Source organism: Hyperoodon ampullatus, assembly GCF_949752795.1.
Source record: "Hyperoodon ampullatus genome assembly, chromosome: 10".
Lineage (NCBI taxonomy): Eukaryota > Metazoa > Chordata > Mammalia > Artiodactyla > Ziphiidae > Hyperoodon > Hyperoodon ampullatus.
Window position 1 is genome coordinate 101,510,201 of NC_136923.1, and position 19,509 is coordinate 101,529,709.

The 19,509-nt window shown below is 39.8% G+C and overlaps 1 protein-coding gene across 1 annotated transcript in view; it reads left to right on the forward strand.

Annotated features, from left to right (window-relative positions):
* Positions 1–19,509, forward strand: part of F13A1 (coagulation factor XIII A chain) — a gene marked incomplete at both ends in the record, with an annotated part of 137,104 nt that overhangs the window by 47,197 nt on the left and 70,398 nt on the right. Inside the window, 2 exons of the mRNA XM_079713970.1 lie at positions 9,166–9,284; positions 11,924–12,031. Of these exons, the coding sequence (XP_079570096.1) occupies positions 9,166–9,284; positions 11,924–12,031 (227 nt within the window). The remainder of the gene's footprint in view (positions 1–9,165; positions 9,285–11,923; positions 12,032–19,509) is intronic.

Here is a 19,509-nt window from a genome sequence, read left to right on the forward strand (position 1 = left end):
CAATATGCTCAGCATTCATTTTTACAGGTTTGTTATAAATTCTTACTTTCTCTGAGGGGGGAGGGAAATTGTAATTTCCAAGGGTGCCAGAAATCAGCCGTAGAAGTGATTCTCAGCATTTCTCAGCCCACAATTTTCTCTTTTGAACTGCCCCACTCCTCCCACCAGAGGAATCGTAAAATAAATGAGGCCGTTCTTTACTACTTGCCTCCTGTAAGTCACCCGGGAAGAGTGGTTATTTACAAGGCATGTTGAAGGTCTGTTCTGGTGGCAGAGGTGCTGGGTAAAGCAGATGGAGGTATTATTGCATAATCACCAGTGGCGCCATGTTTTCTTGTGAGTTTTATTGTGGTGATGGTTGTTTGCCAGAGGTCTCATAGGATCAAAAGGATGTCAATGGGTCCATGGTGCTGCCATTCCAACTCTATGAGCTCTCTAGACCTAGCTTCTATCAGCTCTCATGCAATTGAGAAGTGTAGTCCCCACCCTTACATACGAGCACACACACACACACACACACACACACCTCTGCTTTCTATCAATAACAGTTCAGATTGTTGGGCCACTAGAACAGTGACTTGTTTGTCAGCTCATTTTTCCTTTTCATAGTATAATAGTACCCTCCGTGCCCCCCCAGATCTAGAAAAACCTCACCACACCTCTCAAACTAACAAAAGAATTTTAAAAACAAACAACAACAACAAAACAACAAAAATCTCAAGAGGCAAATGATTAAGTTTTCCTGTTTTTGTCAGCCTATCAAACAAAGAGAGTTTTTTGGCGTTTCCATGGGGATGTAATTTTTTTTTTTTACCCTAGCTTTGGACAACTATATTTTAAAGTGACAGATCTGAATAAAAACAGAGGAAAGAAAGCTCTTCTTTCCACCCTCAATCTTCTTTTAAAATCATAAATAAATTTAAAATTAAAATCAAGCCTCCCCATTTGATTTCCTTGCCCTGTTGTGGATTCATGATTATGCCTGCCGATTTTGAGGTAAGGTTTAATTCAGCCGCTGGAAGGAAAAGGATGGTCTCGAGCTGCAGAACTCCTTCCTATTCATGGTTTGCCACCTAAATTTATGACTTCCCATCAATAATAACCCAAAGCCCAAAAATAAATCCTTCATTTTCTTGGACTTCTCTCTCACTCTCAAAGCTCAGACATCCATCCCCATCTCTCATTCTTGCGGTTGCCATTTACTGTGCCACGTTCCCAGGCACAATGTGCTGGACACTGGGGAGACAGTGCCCTGATCCTTTGGACTCAGAGTCATAGTCTATTAGGGGGACAGCTTAGTATTCAAATCCTGGCTTCACCTCTTACCTGCACTATGACCTTGGGATAGATACTTCTCTCTTCCTCAGTTTCCTCATCTCTAAAATGGGGAAAATATTATGCCTTCCTCTTAGAGATGTTATGAGTTTTAAAGAGTTGTTTTTGTACCACATTTAGCAAGTTTCTGGCATGGAGTAAATACTAAACACATACTTGTTCAAGAAATAATTAAATCACAGAACAATTTCCATATAGTGGAGTGAATGTCACTGCAGCATCCATAGGACACTACAAAACAAGGCTTAATCCAACCTGCGCTGGGAAGAAAAGAGTACAGGGAGACTTAAAGAAGGGAGGAAGTTATCATTGTATGAAGATATTTAATAAAGACATTGATAATAAAAAAAGAACATACCATATTGTTCTTGAAGAAAAATTAATGCAACAAAGTTAAACTTGTTAACCTTTTCTTAAATAGGTGGTTTCATGTAAATGCAACCACACTTTAAAAAGTAACTTTTTTCTCATGATGAAAGTCTTCTAATAGAAATAAAAAATAAAGAAAGCAAAAAAAGAACTCAGAGATCTACAAATCACAACTACCATTTTGGTGTACTTCTATTCACTTGATGTATTTTTGAATGGTTTTAATTTTTAATTGACAATTAGTTGAATATATTGCCCTTTCAAATATACACACATGTATGTATATAAATGGTAAAGAGTGGACTTTACCTTTCACCTACCCTCCAATCCTAGAGAATCTCCAGAGAAAACAAACTTCAACTGTGTATTTCATTCCAGATATTTTGCTGTAATTTTACATATTAATGTACATATGTACATCTGTAGAGTTTGGATTTTATTAACCACAGGTGGGATTGTGTTATGCACATTACTCTATACTTTCTTGCACAATATACCTTGGAGAGCTTCCTATATCAGTACAAGCATATTCTTTTTAGTGACTGCTTGGTATGGTTGTACCATAATTGATTTGGTCTTTTATTTACAAATATTTAGATTTCTTCTCATGTTTACTGTAGTATACTGTGCTACATTGAATGTTTCACATAACTTCATACAAATGTATTTCTGTAGAATAGATACCTAGAAATATCTTTGCTTGGTCAAAGTGAATCCACATCTTAGACTTGCATAGATACTGCCAAGTTTTTTTAAAGGATGCAGTAGTTTATAATACAGCCATAGCACATGAGCGTATCCATTTCTTTAAACCTTCATTGGCACCAGGTGTTACCATGTGTTTTACTATATGCCAATATGTTAGGCAAAATATGGTATTTCCAACTCAATAGCAAAAAAAAAATTTTTTTTTTTATTGGGCAAAGAACCTGAATAGACATTTCTCCAAAGAAGATATATGAAAAGCCAACAGGTACATTACAAGATGCTCAACCTCACTAGTCATTAGGGAAATGCAAATTAAAACCACAATGAGATATTACCTCACTGTTGTTAAATGGCCGTCATCAAAAAGACAAGGGGGAAGGGCAAGCTGGGACAAAGTGAGAGAGAGGTATGGACTAATATATACTACCAAATGTAAAATAGCTAGTGGGAAGCAGCTGCATAGCACAGGGAGATCAGCTCCGTGCTTTGTGACCACCTAGAGGGGTGGGATAGGGAGGGTGGGAGGGAGACGCAAGAGGGAGGAGATATGGGGATATATGTATATGTATAGCTGATTCACTTCGTTATAAAGCAGAAACTAACACACTACTGTAAAGCAATTATACTCCAATAAAGATGTTTAAAAACAAAAAGGACAAGAGAGAACAAATGCTGGCATGGGTGTAGTGTTTCTCTAACCCCTGTATTTTCTGTTAAGCGGTTAGTTCTATCTAGAGACTCAATCAGATTCATCTATAAGTGAATTATTTTCTGTTTTCTTTGGAGGGGGGCAGAGAGAGCACTTAAGAACTATATACTTCTTAAGTCATATGCTGTGTGCTTCCTGGGGCATTCATCCCGTCAGGAGACTCATACTGTCTGCTTGTCCCTCTTTTTGTGAAGTTCAGATTTATCAGTAGGATCAGGTTTTATCAGTCTCATCCATCCATTATGAAGTTCCCCATTAGCCTTTTAACAAATGATTTTAGCCTAGATCCATTATTTCATTAGGGACTGCAAAATGGTGATGGTCTCATCTACCATTCTTTCTGCATTTATTAGCATCTATTATTTTGGTGCCTTGAGGTAGTAGTCATATAAGAAAGTGTAGATACATGGCTCTTTCCTATTTCTAAGTTTTTTAAATAATGAGTTGATTCTTAGCACCCTATAAAGGTGACCAATGAATTTTTAAAATCACTATGAAAATACAAATATTGAAATATTTCACATGTTCTAATACTTTGCAGTGACTATTATTTTTGCTATTTGAATTGTCCCATTCTTGGCCAGTGGGAGCTTCTTCAAGTTGATTTCTGATTCCTTTGTCATGAGTCCTAGAATCTTTTAAAGCCTCCTTGCTTTCTGGCCGGAAGAAGTATTTCAGGCTAGTCTCGTACATTTCCTGACCCAGACCTGCAATCATTTTTCTTAAGGAGCCCAGGTACCTTTTAATGGGTGGTGGGCGGAGAGGAATGGTACTTAGAGATCATAATCTGGGCTCAAGTGTACTTGTTGTTGCCTTTGCATTGGTTGTTTTTTCTAGTTCTTTTCAGTGGACAGAACTAAAAAATGTGATTTCTTTTTTTTTTTTTTCTAATTTTCGCTGCGTTGGGTCTTTGTTGCTGCATGCAGGCTTTCTTTAGTTGCGGCAAGCGGGGGCTGCTCTTCATTGCGGTGCGCAGGCTTCTCATTGTGGTGGCTTCTCTTGTAGTGGAGCACTGGCTCTAGGCATGCGGGCTTCAGTAGTTGTGGCACACAGGCTCTACAGCACAGGCTCAGTAGTTGTGGCCCGCGGGCTTAGTTGCTCCGTGGCATATGGGATCTTCCCACACCAGGTCTCGAACCCGTGTCCCCTGCACTGGTAGGTGGATTCTTAACCACTGCACCACCAGGGAAGCCCAAAAATGTGATTTCTAAAGAGAAAATGCATCATGAGTTGTTACTGATGCTTTCAACTTATTTTTTGTTTCTAAAATCCTTTTATTCGATATTTTTTTATAATGGAATTAAGTTTTTGATTATTACAGTATGTTCTGATTGAAACACTACAAAGTATTGCAAGGACTAGTGGAAATAGGAAAATCTGTTAATAATAATATTTGTTGGTGAAAAATCATAGTGAATCCAAAAATCTATTTGTCGGTCATATGAGCAAAAGCACAACTTTTGGGAAGTATGTATGGGAAGAAATAACCAGCCTCTCCCTTCATATACATTCTTTCTTATTTTCTTGTTATATCTTCCCCAAACAGAGGTAGTCAACAGTAGTTAGAATGGCCATCTCCCAACACATAAAATAATCGAATTCTCCAATGGGTGAACAAAATAATGAGTAGTAACCTGGAACTCAGCTGAGTAGGCCACTTTGGAGCCTTAAGTGGGGATGTCTTCCAATTTCAGAGTGATGTGTCCTCACCCTGCATCATCGTTTTAGTGCAAAATTAATTCTGGTGAAGTGAGGTTCACCTCCCAACAGGATTAATAGTCGCATTCACTGAAGTTCTTATTCTTCATTTGTGAACTGTGAAGAAACCAATGGTAGCTATAAGATCAATAGGATTTCTGCAGATGGAGTGACAATATACAAGGACAAAATCACCTATTTTTTGACTTACAAAGCCAACGGTAGTTTTAAATTTGCAAGTTAATTACAGACCAGCTACACCACAACATTTTCAAATGGCAAAAGTACAAAAAAAGTTACATGTTACAAAAATATTTCAGAAAAAGTGTAGTCTAACAAAATAAAAGCACTAAAAAGGTATCTTGCCCAAGGGAGGTCAGCTTGGAAAAATTATCACCAAAGCTAAACATTTTTATTTCACACAAACTATACTAGGAAATAGCTTTGAGACTGATTTCTGAGGCTGAAAGTATCAAAGGGTTTATCTGTCAAGAAACAAATACCTTAACTGACAAGGATGGATAGAATGAGTTCATACTCATTAAGATTTCTGCAGTGTTAGGATACTAACAAACATCTCTTAATGGCAGAATGTGGTACATGGAATTATTGCTAAAGTAGTTTTCAAATGAAAAAAGAAAAAGAAAAAAAACAAATTAAACTTGACCAAACATGTCAATTTACAGTTTTAAGGTTATTTTACAAAATACCTCCATTTACACGATAGGCTCCATGCAGCATTTTAAGACGAAAGTTCTTTTAATTTATCCTGGCACACTATAAATGAATAAATTACACTGTTTAAAGAATTATTTAATATGTTTTATTTATTAAATTTATTTATTCGCTAAGTTTTTCTTTCTCTTGACTCAGAAAAAGAAAAGATCTTACATATAATAGATTGAGAGAGGAAGTTAAGCACACTAACTTATAGAAACAGGTGGGAACTGGGGAGGGTCAGCAATCATGTTAGTCTCACCCGATGTGATGCTCTTCAAAGATGAGTCAATCTTCTTAGAGCCATTTAATGAAGGTTTTGAAGGAAAACTTCATTTTGTACTCTAGCCCTTTAACGCTTTCATTCTTACAGTCAGTTCAGCTGTTGGTCTGTGTAGCAGGAGTTACAATACCAAATGGAAGACAGATAGATTCATTGCTCTGGATCAAAGATCATGAATATCTTCAAGGCTAATGATACAATTGCCAAGTTGCTTTTTAAAATATTGTAGCTATCACAATCCCATCAGTAGATTGGCAATTCATCACACAGTAGCTGGTATTGAGTATTATAAAATAAAATACATAGACAAATGAATATATACATATAATATCTTTTTAAACCTTTGCAGTTCTTGGATTACTACTTAATTAAAGTTGTTTTAAATTATTTTCTGTTCACAGTTCCTCATCTGTGAACTGGTTTTCCCTTTACTGGCTTTCTTTTATACACTTCATGATTTTCTTATCAATTTATTGGAATTCTCTACATGTAAGGAAAATTTACTAACATTTTCTGTTGTTGCAAATATCTCTCTAGTTTGTTGTAGACTTTATATTTTATATATCTGAAATTCGTTTCACATTTATATCAAATAAAATGCAGGGATCATTTCCTTTTTGATTTTTTTCTTTTATCTTTGTCTTGATAACACTTTCTCACTTGGAGACCAAGTAAATATTCACAGTTACTGTACTCTGTATTTTTTATGCTTTGTATTTTTAAATTCAGATTCTAAATTAATGTTCAGTTTATTCTGGAGTACACAAAATTTACTTTTCCCAAGCAGCCAATTTTCTCAGCTGAATTAATGGACACTCCAGTCATCCTCTTTGATTTATAACATTTCTTTTATCATAAATTTATTTCATAGAGACAGATGCATATTGTAACACCTATTTCTAGGCTACCTATTTTGACCCATTAATCTAATTTTATACCAATTGTTTAAATTATGGTAGCTTATAATACAGTCTAATATTTTATAGGACAAGTCCATAAACATCTCATATTATAAGGAAAACATCTTTAAACATTCCTAAATGGCACTTCTAGACCTCAGTGGCCTTAAGAGGAGTTTTATCTCAATAACAGGCATTTGAAACCCACTTGGCTAAGATGTTTATTATTACAATACTTACTACAGTTAAATCACTACTATAGAGGAATTTTTTTTAAGTAGTCTTTCCTTTTCAGGCCATTTTGATAACATCATCTGGTGGCAGGCTGTAAAAGGTGTGCATGGTCAAGGTCCTTTAACATTGAGATTATTTCTGAGATTATTTTATTTTAAAATAAATGTATTCTTTTACGATTTTACTCAGAACTATTGACCTCGATATTTCTGTTGTCACTTCTTTATGTGTTACCTCTGCTTTGTTCCACTTGGAAATGAAGCTGTCATTTCAGTTGGGGAGTCACATGACTGTATAGAGATTGCTGGCAAAACCACGGAACCCAGCAAGGCCAGAAGTCTGAAGCATCAAAGTTCACGTTGGCGAGGGCTGGGGGAAGGCTGCGGCACATTTGTCCTGTAACTCTGATTCTTCTAGAAAGATAAAATGGCTTTGGGGTGAATAAGCTATTGATGCACACAGCAACATGAGTAAATCTCAAAAGAATTAGCCTGAGTGAAAGAAGCGAGACCCCCAAAAGTGTGCATACTGTACAGTTCTTTTTATATAAAACTGTAGAAAATGCAAATGAACTTACAGTGATAGAAAGCAGATGAATGGTTCCCTGGCCGGACTGGGACATCAGGGAGAGGATTGGGATGGAGGAATTACAAAGCAGTACAAGGAAGCTTTTGGGGTGATGGACATGTTTATTATTTTGGTTGTGAAGTTATACACTTTAAATGTGTGTACTTTATTGGACACTAGTAAATATGTAAATGTGTGTATGCGTGTGTGTATTTACTGTTGCATGAAACCAGGCAAATGGTAGGCAAGAGGCAAAGAATGGAAAGGAAGTTACAGGAAAGTACTGGAGAGCAGACAAGACCACAGAATCTCCAAAGGGTTCTATCAAAGCTATAATACAGCCCAAATGGGGATCCAAGCTGGTTGGATGGTGCAGCACTTGGCAAACTTTAATGTACACACAAATCCCGGGGAACCTTGCTAACATGCAAATTCTGCTTCAGTAGCTCAGAACTGGGCCCTGAGATTCTGCATTTCTCACAAGGTCCCAGGTGGTGCTGTATGCGGCTGGTCTTTCCACCATTCTTTGAGCAGCAAGGGGCTAGAGCATCTGTTCTCAACTCCGGCTGCATATCAGAATCACTGGGGAGCTTAAAATTAATTAATTAGTTAATTAATTAATTTTAAAACCCTGATGCCTGGATCTCACCCTTACTCCCAGAGATTCTGATGCAATCGATCTAGAGTTCAGCTGGAATCAAGAGTTTGTAAATCTACCCAGATGATTCTAATGTGCAACCAGGGTTGACAACCACTACTCCAGAGAGATGGTAAAAACCTTATCAGGGAATGAGGAGGAAAGAGCCCTGAGAAGGTACTAGGATGGCAAGTAGGGCCAGAGAAATGTGATGAACGATGTCCCCGATCAGAACCAAAATTGACCATTTCCAAGCCTGCAAATTGACCTGAGTATAACTTATAGCCTGTATGGTCCTGCCTGTGTTAAAGATGCTTTTGCTGCTTTCACACCTGGCCTGGGAATAAGTACCAGCTGATTACTGAGCAGGCAGATAGGCAGCGAGATTTTCCTGGGATTATAGCCACAGGGAAGAAAAGTCCTTGCAATGGAGGAAGATGACCAGGGAGGCTGATTGGACACACACTTACCAACACATGCACAAGGATTTTTCCTTGAAAGGAGACAAAGCCCAGCCTCTCTCCTCCTGTCCCTAATGGGCCACTAACCAGGCATGACAGATGGTACTCCAGCTTCCTAATATGCCCCAGACTTGTTTTTAAATCATTTGGAATTCTATTAACATGAATACTTTGGAAATTATTTTTTGATCTGTGTTACAGACTTTTATCTGCATTCTAGAATTCTGATTCTGAAACCACTGATGCAACAGAATCCTAAAACGTTTACTGAGACTTGTCAGTTTAATTGTGCTAGTTGGAATTTAAAGAGCCAGAGTTTGTCAGCATTTTGCTGACAAATGTCATCATTTACAGACTGATCTTGACCACTAATTATGTTCACCATTGCTAAAATTACATGTTGTGAAATGAGCTACCTTTAGTGAAACAAAAGACTTTTTTCCCATTTAGTTTTTCTCCCATTTAGCAATTTAGGACCAAAACAAACTTGCAAGTATATGAAAACCTTCTGGTTTGGTAATAGTCGTTATGTTTAAATTTCAATGCAGAGGATGCTGTATACCTGGATAATGAAAAAGAAAGAGAAGAATATGTCCTGAATGACATCGGGGTTATTTTTTATGGAGACTTCAATGACATCAAGAGTAGAAGCTGGAGCTATGGTCAGGTGAGCCACTTAAAATTTGTCATTGTCAAGGACATTTTTACTTAATATTTTTAGCCCCATGTATCACTGCAGGGTGCTATCTGTCGATATTAGACAAGCACAATTTCCTGCTTTTCAGGATCTGAGACTCCAAGATAGCCTGGGAGTAGCGACTTAGAAAGGCACCTGCATAATTTATCAGCTGAAATCACATATTTTCAGTTATTACAATGTTACAGAGATGGGAAATTGTATGGATGATATGGCATTCCAGTGAGAAATGCTTTGCAAACTCAGTACAGTGAAACCTCATGAGCTTAGACTCTGCTCTCCACCCTGGAATAAACTCATGTTTTCCTTTTCTTATAAGGAAAAGTGTTTTGATAATAATGCAAAGGATACAGAAAGGCAAGTGCCCAACTCAAAGAAATCACTTTTTTTAAGTGTTTGGATTAGATATGCTAACTAAGAAAATGATGCTACCATTTATTCAAAGGAGGGCCCACTGGGCTTTCACCTCAAGACATTTTATCAGCTGCAGCCTCAAGTTACTGTCCCAATATAAGGTAGCAAATGGTATTTCATTTGAGATATTCAATGGTTCAAACTATTTCAGCTTGGTATCTTTAACAATGGGGCAAATGAATATTTTTACCATGTTTCCATAAACAGATTCATGTCCTGTGATTCAGAAACGACTTTCCATTAGCAACGTGAAGGCAGGTGAATGTGTCATTTCTCAGAGTTTTGGCTGAAATGGTTGGAATTGTGCACCATCGTTCTGGGTATCCAGGGGCAGATTTCCCAGAGCCTGGCCTCACCAGGTCACATGATACTTTCTTGGCCTGAGACCCTTGTTTAAACTTCCATATGGGCTCTCCCTGCAGTGCTCACCCCTGCTCGAGCCTGACCACTGGGCTGTCATCATTGGCTCTTGTCTTCTCCACCCAGCTTTATGTCTTGCTCCTTCTCGGTGTTCAGGTTTGCTTGCTTGCATTTCTGACGTCCTGCCAGGCTAATGATCTAGGTGCTCTTCCCCTGTTTTGGGGTCCCTGCCTCGCTCTCTGGTTCCAAGTCCTCTCCTTCCCGAGTGACATACAACCCGTGACTGTTGCTTATTGTCTGGTGCTCTTGCCTTGGGTCCCTAATTCCTAACCCTTAGGTGTGATTCTATTTATGCCCCCAGTGTGACGACAGAGAGAGAGCTAACAAGGAAAAGTCACCTAGGCTGGTAGCAAGGAGGACTGGGAAAGGGCTCCAAGCCTGGTCGTGTTCTCCCCAGCCAGCCTGCCTTTGGACAGATGCCCTTGAGCACAGCCACTGCCTGTCTCTACTGTCATTTGCAGTCCATTAATTTGTGTACTTCAGTCCAAACAACCAGCCAAGCCAGTAGTTTGTAGTGTAGTTCTCTATGTCTTTACCTTTCCAGCTCATGGCTCTCATGCCCCAGAGACACAGCTAAAAGATGCTGCCTAATAAGAACCAGAGTCATGAGTTCTTATTCACCTGGAGAGCTAGTGCAATTACCCATTTCTGCATCTATCATATCAGTTTAGGATACACGCAGAGTTGCTATTCTAACTGGATTTTAATAAGGAATTACATGGAAATTAGCCATTAAAATTGTGATTTCTCTCCTAAGCCCTTGGGTGGATAATGTACAAGGTTTCTGTATTCAGGGAAATAGTCTGTACGACGAGGTACAGTATAAGTGTAATCTTCCAATTTTGCCCCCCTTTTTTTTTAAACTATTTTGTCTTTGTTCCTTGTTTGGAAAATTTTGGCATTGTATGTGTCTAGGAGTTCTTTCTAAGGAAATTGAACTGACTACCTGACGGTTCCCTTGATAACAGAATCTCCTTTCTCTAAGTCTTCCTGCCCTCTCTTTGACCCTGGCGTCCATCTTATCTCAGAAGAGAGGAAACCTTAGACAGACATTCACTATGTGAGGTCTCCTACTATTTCCAGTGCAGACCTGAAGTGCCTTCCTGAGAAGTACCTGAGAGCCACTTACTGTCGATATGCACAAGGACTCATGTTACTTTTGAGGGCTCGAGACTTTGGCCTGACTTTGGTAAATGGTTCATTCCCTTGCCTTGGCGCTGGAGCCAATATGTTGGAGAGATCCTCTAAATTAACCCTACAATTTTCTGAAGAACTTCAAGTCAGTTCTATTTTTTTTTTTTTTTTTTTCTGTACGCGGGCCTCTCACTGTTATGGCCTCTCCCGTTGTGGAGCACAGGCTCCAGATGCGCAGGCTCAGTGGCCATGGCTCATGAGCCCAGCCGCTCCACGGCATGTGGGATCTTCCCGGACTGGGGCACGAACCTGTGTCCCCTGCATCGGCAGGCAGACTCCCAACCACTGCGCCACCAGGGAAGCCCTCAAGTCAGTTCTTGACCTTTGAGTACATCAGCTCGCTAGTAGTTCTGTTTATATTTCTAGCTAGCATTTAAGTTCCTAATCATTTTACTAAAAAATAAGAGAGGGTGTCTCCTTCCTTCCACCTTGATATTTCATGCTAAAGATCATGAGTGATTACCATCTAGGAAATACACATTTCTAAACATGAGGCTGTGGTTTCATTTTATTTTTCAGCAGAGAATGTCATGTTTTCAGAGTGGACATTAAATAGTTTCTAATTTTTTTTCTCCAAATAGTTTGAGGATGGCATCCTCGATGCTTGCCTGTATGTGATGGACAGAGCAAAGATGGACCTTTCTGGAAGAGGGAATCCCATCAAAGTCAGCCGTGTTGGATCTGCCATGGTAAGAGCAACCACTGATTACTAAAATCGATTACACATGTCATTTGCCTCAGTATAGATGTCAGCTCATTAAATGCTGTTGAAATGGTGACTTACACATAATAAACTTTTATTTGGAAGAATCTGTAATTCCCTGAACTTGTCATGTGCCGTAAAACAAAGTTCTTACGTCAGTACTATGTGTTGCTTTGGCTTCAGACAAATGCCGATAGATGACGTGGACAGTATAGATCACTTATTCTTAAGAATCTTTGCCTAGGGGCTGAGAGTGACCATGACAAAATGTCAGCAACTATAATCAATCAATCAACAAACAAACATCAAAGAGCATCCAAAAAAAACCCTGCAAGATGGAAATATTCTACATTTTCACACCCATAATAAGAGTAAAGAAATAAATGAATAATCCCAGCTTCTATTTCAATGATACCTCACCACAGGGCTTTTTAGTTTATGAAATGGACATTGATTCTTCACAGTACTCACATGAGATAAGTGGGGAGGAGGTGGCATTACCCATGGCATTTTACAAGTTAGGAAACAGTGTGATGACAGTTTGTCAGTGACAAAGCCTCAGCTAGAACCCAGGTCTACTGACTCCAAAACTAGACATTTTCTACCTTCCTTGCTGGTCTCTTCAGGAGATCCTGAAACATCTCGGGGAATGCACAGACCCTGCAACGGAACAGCTTCCTGAGAGAGGAGATACAATTCTCATGAGTGGGAAGGTTGCGGGTCAGGTGTGGGCGGTGAATTAATTGTGTTGCCCAGGTCCTGGACTGTACTGACGTGCGGACCGGGTCCTGTGCAGCCCTGGACCATACCAACGTGCCACACACACAGATCCTGCCCTTGGTGCATGAAAGCGAATCAAATCTGATTTACGAGCAGAATATTCCTGAAAAAACATCAAGCTAGGTGCTATTTCATACGAAGACTGAGCAACAAATACTCTTTTTTGTTACCAATTTCCTTAAGTTTTATTTAAAAAAACAATGTCTCTGAAAGAATGCTGTCTTTGGGTTTGGTTTAAGTTAAATAAAATCAAAATCAGATATTGTTTATATAAAGATATTAGACTGAGAATGATATGAAATGTAATTTATGGTTAGCTCTTAAGAACAAAGATTGTTTTATTAGTAACTAGGCTATGTGTAAATTTAAGGAAAGTGGAGCTTAAAAAGAGAAGGTAAAAGCTAACATCTAAAGGCAGTTTTGTTTTCTGTTGTTAGTTTATGTATACAACATAAACTGTGCAAGTGAAAAGACAATGGATTCTAAAGAATTTGGGAATTTCTTTATAATAGCTATTTATTACAACACGCATTAGACCTGCAGTCAGTCTCTGTTTTTCCTGTTTCATGGACAAAATTCTCCCTTTTCTCCTTTGAAGTCATCATGACAGGTTTGCAGTGAGACGGGAAGCAGTTGCTCGCAGTGGTTAGATAGAAATTAATTCCTTCTTAAGCACTCTGAAATGACATGCTCGTCAACCCGAGCTTACTCACATGTTGTGGGTATATTTATGAGTCTAGAAATCACTACCTAACACAAGCCAAAGCAAGAGGGACACAAACAGGAAGCAGCTAACCCAACAGTATGGTGGTATCTGGCCAGATGGAAGACGTTAAGTCTTGAATTAAGCAGAGAATCCTAATGCAAATTGCCTTGAAATCTTATTAATCATAAAAAGCCAATGAAGTTCTGATTTTGAAAATCTATAACTCACAAGATTTAGAACTGGACAGAATCAATTTGGGGGGTTCCGTTTGGTTTTATTTTTTGAGGGAGAGGCCTTGGGTGTCAAGGGAGAGGCCCACCCTGGGCAATATCTCTATTTCCACCACCACCATTGTTTACATACACAAAATATACGTCTGAGAGTTTTCCAAATCTTTTTATATCTCTTATGTCTTTTAATCCTTAGAAGAGCTCCGTGAATCTTTCCAAAATCTATTCAGTTATAATGATTTTAGAAAATAAAATATTGAGCCTCCAAAAATCAATAAAAAATATGCAACTTTCCCAAAAAATCAATTGTTTTCTGGTCACTCAGGGAATTCCTCTCCTGTTCACAAATCTTGGAACTCTATCATGAAATTGCTGAGGGAAGTTAAGCAAAGACTGAAAGACAAAAACAAAACAGAAACCCCTCAAACTTCTCAATAAAGATTTGCTTTAACATATGAGAAGATGGGGCTTCCCTAGTGGCGTAGTGGTTGAGAGTCTGCCTGCCGATGCAGGGGACACGGGTTCGTGCCCCGGTCCGGGAAGATCCCATATGCCGCAGAGTGGCTGGGCCCGTGAGCCATGGCTGCTGAGCCTGTGCATCCGGAGCCTGTGCTCCACAACGGAAGAAAAAAATATATATATATGTATGAGAAGACGTATTTAGGGTGCCCAGAAAGAAAATATTCTGAAGTTGCTTGAGTCTAGCCAGAACCCTGGGTCCGAGCAGATAGGCCTGTGGATGTTTTCTAGGGGGCTGGTCCAGTCCGCTGGAAGAACAGAGGGAGCTGTATGGTCATTTTAAAAGTTCTCCATCATCTCCCCAGCCTGGTCACTGAGGCCGGAGCTTCCTTTTATAGGATACAAATCCTGGAACAGGATACACCGTGACATTCTCTGGGAGGGGTAGCACACTGACTGCAGTTCATGCCAAGGTGACAGTGATGGAAGGCAGAGATTTCCTGGGCTCAGTTACTGCCAGGAAGGAGTGGGATGAGAAGCCTGGTCCTGGCTGGGCACCTGCAGAGGGTGGGGAGGGGACAGGAGGCAAGAGCAGGTGACTGGGACCCCAAAGACAAATTTGCTTCCTGTGGTCACGGCAAAGTCTGGCACTGAAGACTGACCAGGAATCTGCAGAAAGTAGATGGGTGCTCGGTGCTATATGAGCACAGATAATAACTCAGGTTATTATCTGACTTATCTACCTTTCTGATGAGGGTGATGATGATGATGATCTAAACCTGGCTTTACAGGCCCCAGATAAAAATCTTTGTCGTCTAGCGTTTATGACCTTGGGCCGTTCTTTGCCATGGGGGTATCCTACACACGAGAGGATATTTAGCAGCATCCACGGCTTCTACCCAAGAAATGCCAGGAGTTGTGACAACCAAGAATGTCTTTAGATATTTCCAAATGTCCCTCTGGGTCAAAATCACCCCCAGTGAGGGCCACAGCACTAAACCCCTCCGAGGCTCAGCTTCCCTGCCTGTGCGATGAACATAACCCTCTCTTCTTGCCTGCGTGGAGGATCTGTTTTCTTACCTTATTCAAAACCTGCTGGCTTTCCTTCTTCTGCTGAAGAGAAATTGGAGGCAGCATCCTGCGGGAAGGTCCTGGTCCAGGTCACATCAGACCTCTGGGTTCTGACTCTTCCTGGAATTTCCTGTGTGACGTAGGGCCAATCACTCAGCCTCTCCGGGCCTCCTTTACCTTTAAAATGAAATTTTGTCTCTGTACTCAAATCACACTTGTTATTCCCGGTGGCAGCAAGAATTCCCTTTTCTCCTGCAAAATAATGTTCTTCTTTCTTCTATTGTTTCCCTTTATAAATTCAATATTTAGCTCTTTTGAGTTGCTGTTACTTCATTTTGATGTGAAAATCAGGAAAGTTTATGACAATCTGGACAGCCTTGGGCTATTGGGTTTTCCCAGGGGAAAGAGAGTCTAAAACTCCTGTAAAGAGTTTTACAGGAAAGTCGAAAACTCCTATAAAGCTCATTGTCTGGGGATTAGTCCTGAGATGCTATAACCTTACATAAGCGAACTTTTATTTAGGCTTTTCTAAATAGTGAGTGGTACATTTTACCGAAGCTACACTGCAGATTGATTTAAGAGAGAAAAAAATTTTTTAAGAGATTAGAAAAAAGAAAAACCTTGTCCAAAGCTATACTTCCTCCTTTTTTTTATTTTTAATTTTTTATTTATTTATTTGATTTTTATTGGCGTATAGTTGCTTTGTGACCAGTGACCTTGTGACCTTGAATAAATCATTTAACTTCCTGATACTTCAATAAAAACAACAATGTTGTGTTAGTTTCTGCTGTACAGCAAAGTTAATCAGTTATATGTATACATATGCCCCCTCTTTTTTGGATTTCCTTCCCATTTAGGTCACCACAGAGCATCGAGTAGAGTCCCCTGTGCTATACAGTAGGTTCTCATGAGTTATCTATTTTATACATAGTATCAATAGTTATACTTCCTCCTTTAAACTACTTGATTACTGGTTGCTTTCCACCTCGTACCTGATGTGACAGTCCCCACCAGGACAACTGCAAGGAAATGTGCCAGGAAAACTTTAGAAAGATGCTTTGTGCCATCTGAAAATTTATTTTGCCACAGGGCACTAATAAAGCATTCCATCACGGACCCTGAATTACAGTGAAGTAACCAGACATGGACTCTGAGCCCCAGTCACACTCTCAAGACAGGTGTGCTATGCCATGTGACAAGAACAGCAGGGTCCTGGGGAAAGGAGAGACGGTGACAATAGCCTGCCTTTACTGCTGGGTGGTAACTGGTCCCTGCCTGCTTCTGCCTCATGACTGATTGGATCTGGCAGCAACTCTGGGCAGAGAAGTTCTCCCATACTGGCCCTGCCATGGCTGCTGGGCCTGTGGATACTGCTTGCTTATTCACTGTGGAAGCCCTAGCATCCCACCTCAGTGCAGGTTCCCTCCTTTGGGTTGAGACTTATTAATAGGAGATCTGTGTCGAAATGCATACAGAACCAGTACATGAGATGTGGAAGACTCTCCAGGGGTCTTCTAGGTAAAGGGGTGGAGGCCCTTGGAAATGATGTCACTCAAGATCACACACAAATAAGTGGTTGAGCTGGAACTAGATATTGTCCTTGCTCTCAGGTCATATTAGACCTTAGACGGCCACCACCAACACACAAGCACCAATGACACAATTCATACATCATGTTAATCTGTCATTCACCAGGGATTTTCATTTCTGTTAATTGAAGAATTTTTAACAATTGACGAATAAATTGGAAGCCCGTAGGAAAATAGAATTTACCTAATGGAAATTGTTTTCATAGCCAATTTTGAGAACCTATATCCATTTCATAAATAACCAATGTATGGATGAAGAGACAGGAGTATCAGGAAGTTAAATGACTTATCCAAGGTCACTGGTCGCTGGTAGCTATCTCCTAGAAAAGAAGGACCCAAGAGAATGGGTTCCAGAACAGGTGAATTTTGAAATAGGGGAATAAATGAAGAAAGGCATAAATCAGAGAATTCTAAATAGCCAGAGGCATTGGGTCCCTGGGGAAAGAGTTCCCAAAGAAGACTAGGTACCAAATATGGTTTGACGGTGGTATTGGTGGCTGTGGTGGTGGTGATGTGCTTTGATGGTGGTATTGGTGACAGTGATGGTAGTAATTGCTGTAATGATGCTCATGGTAGTAAAACACTAGTATTAACTCATTCATTCAACAAGTATTTATTGAGAATCTCCAGTCTAGGTACAGTTGTAAAAAAAAAAAATAAAACATAGTTTCTGCCTTCACAGAGCTTATAGTCTAACAGAGAAGACAGACTTGTAAGTAGAACATTTCAGCACAGTATGGCAAAGTCTCTGATGAAATAAGCATAGGGTTGTAGAAGAAAGCAAACCTCTCAAGCTTTCCTCAGAGGTTTCCCAGAACAAAGCAGTGACCTAACAAATGTTGGGATATTGGATGAAATGGTAGAAGAATAACTGACAAGGGTCCAGAGCAATAACAAGCCACGCTACTATTCATGGAAACCCTTTTTCCTTGGTGGAAATTATACCCAAATAGCCATCACCGAAAGCACTGCAGGAACATGTAGTCAGGGGAAACTTGCCCCTCTGGGGACTTATTTGTTTCAACTACAATTTTTTTAAAAAGTGACATTTTAGGGAAATTTTGGAAGGAGGGAGAGAAGAAAAAATATCAATATACTAGTTACATAGTTTTAAATACCAGTCTTTACACTGTTGCCAGCCTGGGCTTTCCTGCTTCCCTTGAGGCGTACACATTTATTTTTAACCCTGGTCTTTTGCTAACATTGAAACACGATGCCATCATTAATCCCCATTGATACCCTATTCTAACTGTGCCTTTTGGGAACTAACTCAAGATTGAACTTTTTTTTAACCAATCATGTTCGGTGTTTAAAAAAAAAATTCTTGCACTCCAGCTAGTAAATCAAACTGACCACAAGCGGAAGTATAGGTCCTGGAGTTCCCTAGGGCCCAACACAAGACGAATAACTGTAGACCTTGCAGGCAAAGTGGACTTCAGATCTTCTGATTCCCAAGCACACATGATCTCACAGATAAACTGAAAATAAAGCTACTTTTCGCTTTGTGCATCTTTTTTCCCCTTCTTCTTGTCCCAGTATTTAGACTGGTTTTTTTTCTTCTATGCATGAAAAAGACAGTCATGACATCACTCTTTTGATATTTTGGTAAGCAGCTTCACAGGAAGCTACTACAGAACGGAGTTTTTATTTTTCCCCAGTTGTTTACTTGGTCATCTCATAGAAAGCTTCACATTCAGCAAACCTCTTCATGCAACAAACTATTTCAACCATTCAGACTACATTTACAAATTCACTTGGGTTAGAAATTCCACCCAGCTACCCCAAATGAACTTTAGAATCAGAAATAAATACATGAAGTCTAGTCCCTGATCTTACAGACCAGCCAAAGCATAGCTCCCTAAAACTTTTATTTTAAAAAAATAAATACAAATGTTAAAGCACTATATAACTGCTCCTTTGTTTTATAAGCAGCTAAAAACCCCCTTTCTTGGAGTGAATTGTCCTGGAGAAATCTGAGGACTCAGGTGCTTAAGAGCCATTGTCCCCAACCATTTCCCCACCGAGGAGCTGCTTCACGTTTCCCCTTTTGGATCTTGTTTTTGGAAAAATGTCCTCTATCAAAAAAGCTTATTTATGTAATAATAATTTGTTTCCCCATTCTTGCATCAGAGATTTATCTAACGGCCAAACAGAACTTCTAATAGGAGTACTACATTCAGTGCAAGCACACCGTGTGACTCGATGCCACCTCTGTGAAGGTAAAGATATGACTTCCATTGGTGTTTTGGAAAAGTGGCAATGACTCACACGCCTGCATAATTTTGCAGATGCCTAAGAGTTAAAATTTCCAGGCTGGCGACCATTGCCAGATGTAGGTTCCTTCATGGATTTCAGCCCCCATCCAGAGTTTCTGGAGCTCTGACCCTATCTGCTTTCTTATCTTAAATTGTTATTTTCTCTCTCCATGATTCATGCCCAGGAACGTCAAGAATGACATTCCTCACTCTGGTAGAGGAGAAAAAGCTAGAGGCCTCTGCTGCTCTTGATAACCTTTCCAGCCTCAATCAAGAGCTCTCACGGGGGCTTCCCTGGTAGCGCAGTGGTTGAGAGTCTGCCTGCCGATGCAGGGGACACGGGTTCGTGCCCCGGTCCGGGAAGATCCCACATG